Source organism: Pygoscelis adeliae, unplaced genomic scaffold (assembly GCF_000699105.1).
Source record: "Pygoscelis adeliae isolate BGI_AS28 unplaced genomic scaffold, ASM69910v1 Scaffold129, whole genome shotgun sequence".
Taxonomy (NCBI): Eukaryota; Metazoa; Chordata; class Aves; order Sphenisciformes; family Spheniscidae; genus Pygoscelis; species Pygoscelis adeliae.
This window is the reverse complement of record NW_008825431.1, coordinates 661714-665706: the sequence shown is the minus strand read 5'-3', so window position 1 is coordinate 665706 and position 3993 is coordinate 661714. Positions and strand designations below refer to the sequence as shown.

The 3993-nt window shown below is 51.7% G+C and overlaps 2 protein-coding genes across 2 annotated transcripts in view; both read left to right on the top strand.

The window, feature by feature from the left end:
• Positions 1-3071, top strand: part of NET1 (neuroepithelial cell transforming 1) — a 7742-nt gene extending 4671 nt beyond the window's left edge. Inside the window, exons 9-10 of the mRNA XM_009331025.1 lie at positions 525-711; positions 1096-3071. Coding sequence (XP_009329300.1) covers positions 525-711; positions 1096-1496 — 588 coding nt within the window. The 3' untranslated portion in view covers positions 1497-3071. The remainder of the gene's footprint in view (positions 1-524; positions 712-1095) is intronic.
• A 24-nt stretch (positions 3072-3095) lies between these two features.
• LOC103922825 (calmodulin, striated muscle) overlaps positions 3096-3993 on the top strand; it is a 5236-nt gene continuing 4338 nt past the window's right edge. The window contains exons 1-2 of the mRNA XM_009331024.1: positions 3096-3181; positions 3545-3704. Coding sequence (XP_009329299.1) covers positions 3096-3181; positions 3545-3704 — 246 coding nt within the window. The remainder of the gene's footprint in view (positions 3182-3544; positions 3705-3993) is intronic.

Below are 3993 nucleotides of genomic sequence, written 5' to 3'. Positions count from 1 at the left end.
TTCCGAACAAAAGCGTTCCTGCAAACGCCTGTTTGGCTTTCGAGATGAACTGCCAGAAGTTTATCTCCCACTGCAGCCGCGCTGAAAGACCCTGCTGTACTCGAGGGTTTGCTGCCTTTTCTTCTGGCTTGCAGGAGTAACCTCGTTTTAAACATCAAATCTTTTTCTGTTTTCTTTATTTTTTTTGTTGGTTAGGATTTTGGGGGTTTTTGTTTAATTTGGCCATTACACTTCTGTACACATGAAGCATTTTCTATTGTCAGAAAAGATATTGCTTCTAATCATCCTATTCTTGGCATCTCTAAATCATAATTCACTTTTTAAGGGTTGTTAAAATCATAAACCTGTTGATGTAGGCCGGGTCTGTGCCACCACTGCCAGGGCCCCTGCATTGCAGGGGACTGTCGGAAAGTTAACGTGGGTGAAACTTCAGATAACATGGCCTTGAATCCCAGAGGATGTGTGGCTGATTTGAATACAGGGTACGACGCTTCGCTCACATTCAGATGTGTTTTCCCCTTCAGAAACTCTACGTCTTCCTCTTCCAAGACATCCTGGTTTTGACCCGGCCGGTCACTCGCAACGAGCGTCAGGCCTACCAAGTGTACAGGCAGCCGATCCCTGTCCAGGAGCTGCTCCTCGAAGACCTGCAGGATGGCGATGTGAAAATGGGAGGATCCTTCCGAGGAGCCTTTGGCAATTCCGATAAAGGTACGGACCAAACCAGTTCATCTGTGCGGTGGCGTTCATCTGTTGGTGAGGAGAGATTACACCTGGGCATAGATCCCCGTGGACCGAGGTTCCCTTCGGATAGCAGACGTGTGACGTGTTAACGTCCACCTTTAGACTGTCACCGCTGGGCTTTGCAGTTTTGTATTTGGTGGCCGTGAACTTACATATGGCACTTTGCAGCTGGTGCTCAGATTAGAAAACATCTGTTTCAACACGTTTTTGTGGGGCTTGGGGAGTTTTTTTGGTGGGGTTTTGAACGCTTTCCCTGAAGCAGAGCAGGGCAGTCCAGGTTGCTTGTCTAGCAAGGGAATCTCTAAATATTGAGCTAGGAACTGATCTGCTTTTTCCTATGTTTATCCTCAGCTAAAAATATCTTCCGAGTTCGTTTCCAAGATCCCTCCCCGGGCCAGTCCCACACGCTGCAGGCCAATGATGTCTTCCACAAGCAGCAATGGGTTAATTGCATCCGAACCGCCATCGCTCCCTTCCAGCGGACTGCTGCCGCAGCAGAGCTGAAGGAGCTGCCAGAGCTGAGCGAGGAGTCGGAGGAGAACAACCCCTCCGCGCCCAACATCAAAGCCCAGAAGAGGCAGTCTGCCATGTCTGGCGTAACCGAGATGGAGCTAGACGAAAGCCCATCCGAGTGCGGCTCCATCCTGGACTCGGAGGAAGCCAAGGGCCTGAAAACGCACAGAACACCGTCTGGGCACAGAAAAACGAGGGAGAAGCAGCTAAGCGGCAAGCAGAAAGAAACGCTAGTGTAAAGAGGAGCCCAGCAACATCCTGGTGGAAGACTGTTTATTTATAAATAACGTGTACATTTTTCTTGTAATGTGAGCATGATTGGATTCACTCTACTGAACAGAATATTTCTTTGGGTTTTATGTTGTAATGGCAGCTACTGGTATACAGTTAACGCTGTTGAACTGGAGTCTGTTTTTACAAACGCGGCCACTTTGAACCTGGTTTTAATGCTGTGAGTGATTCGGAAGCCCTCGTGCTTTTGACTGCCCGTGGCAGATTTGAAGAGCACACTTTGGTGCCTGAAAGATTGCCACGCGCGGTGCTTGAGGCTGGAAAGCAGTAAAGCTAAAGGGGAAGGCTGGGCCGTCACCGCGAGCCTGGCAGCACCTCCCTTTGCAGGGGGTTTGGATCAAGAGTCCTTCTAAAGTGGACTCGAAACCTGAATTCACGTTTTCTTCTTGTCTTGTACAGCGCATGGTTCGCGGTGTGCGGTTATCATAACCCATGCAACTCTTCATGTTGAAAAAGGAGAAAAAAAAACAGACCCCAGGTTCAACAGGTTCTCAATTTACCTACTGGAATCTTTCATCTTAGTGTGTCCTTTGTACATTCCTCATTTTCACTCTTGTAACCTGCCAGATATTTAATTTTTTTATTAGTTGTTTTGTTTCAAGTTTGTTTGGGGGTTTTTTTGTTTTCTTTTTTTCTTTTTCTTTTTTTTTTTTTTTACTTTTGTATTTTGTTGTTGTTGTTCAGACTTGGCATTTCCTTTCAAGTACTTGATCCTTCTTGCTCTGAGGTGTGCGTGTACATACTGTTTCTCACGTCACTCCACAGTTCTGCGGAGCGCAGGCAAGCCACAGCGTTACGAGCCGGCGGCTGGGAGGAGACGCTCAACGTACCCCGTTACGATGGGCGACATAAATGGCTTGTGCGCGCTCCGGACTACTGAAAGAGAACTGCATTGCTAACGGGGTTTAGGAAGGTTTTAGGCACGTTGTAAAGGGTTTGGGGAGGGAAGAGGAGCAAGGTAGAGGGGAATAGCAGGGGGCGAAGGTAGATTTTCTTGTTACTGTTGCCTTTTGGAAATGAAACGCCTCCCACAGGGAGGCAGGACTGGAGGCAACCAAGGGGTTATTGCATGTGGTAGAAAGGTAGAGAAAAGAAAGCGTTTGAAGCTGATGAGGTGTAAGGACAGAAGAGATAGTGGTTGTATATACTCGTAACGGCGACACTGCCATGTTCTAGCGGTCCAAAGATTCGTGTGAGGGGGTGCCAGCGTGGTAACTGTGCTGCAAAGCGTCGCAGGAAACAAAGCGGTGACAGATTTGAGCAAAGCCGACAGGTTCTTCCTGTCAGTCGACTGGAGGCGATGGGGCGAGGACAGCGATCCCGCGATACCCCTCCTCGAGCCTCACCTGAAATCCGTGGTCTGAGCACTGTAACTCGGGTGTGAAGGGTTATTGCCTGTCACGTGTTTGGCCAGTAATGTTGGAAACGGGAAGAGGGTGTACATAGACACAAACGTGTGGTTCTCTGTAAATGTATTGTACAGTTTTGAGTGCCAAGTACAATTAAATTCCTGACAGCCTCTTGCCTGCCTCGTCTGAGTCGCTGCCATGGGTGCTGCCAGACGGCAGCAGATAAGCACGTACCTGCGCTTCTCCAAGCACACGCAGCTGGCCTACCGCCGCACACTCCGGGCGTAGGGCCGTAGCTCGCACGAGGAAGCCGTGGTTTTATTCAACACCCTTTTTCTGTCACGGTTCCTCTTTGCACCACTGCAGCCGGAGAGGAGACGAGCCGGCGGTTTTACAGCACCGTGTGCAGCGTGGGGCCCGGCAGCCACCGCCCTTCGGGTGTGACGGGCGGTCGCTGTAAAACAGGGCACAGCTGCCTGACTCACTCCAGCGCTTGCATCACTCTCCTCCGTTTCTGGGGGAAAAGGGATCGGTGGCAATAATCCCTGCCCTCCCGGGGCACCGAAACCTCCTTCCTACAGAAAAGAAACCACCCCGCAGAACCGAAAGGCTCCCCATTTAGCAAATGTTTTCAAATCCTCTCCTAGGCGAACCTTCCGAAGCAGCCCTGAGCGGAAGGGGGACGCCACGGGGCAGACTCCCCTCCACCGGGGCAGCTTCCCCAGGGCGGTGGGGAGCACCCGGTTACAGCAGCGTGACGAAACCGTCGGGTCTCCGCAGCCCTCCCGAAAGCCGCGGCCTGACCATGTAGGGCGGTGTCTGGGCAAGACTGCGGCTCCCCCGGGGGGAGGGGCCCCGGCTCCACACCAGCTCCCTCGGGGCTGGCCGCGCTCCCCTGGGTCCCCCGCTGCGCCCCCGGGGCCCTGCTCGGGAGTGAAGGCACGGCTCAGTTTGCAGGGACAGGGTTTACAGCTGAGCTTTGACCTGTGAAGCTGAGTTTTGATCTGGAGGGGACTCGGCCCTTCCCAAGCAGGGCGAAGCCAGAAAAAAGGCTCTTTTTGCCAACAAAAAAAAAAAACGGGGGGGGGGGATTTTT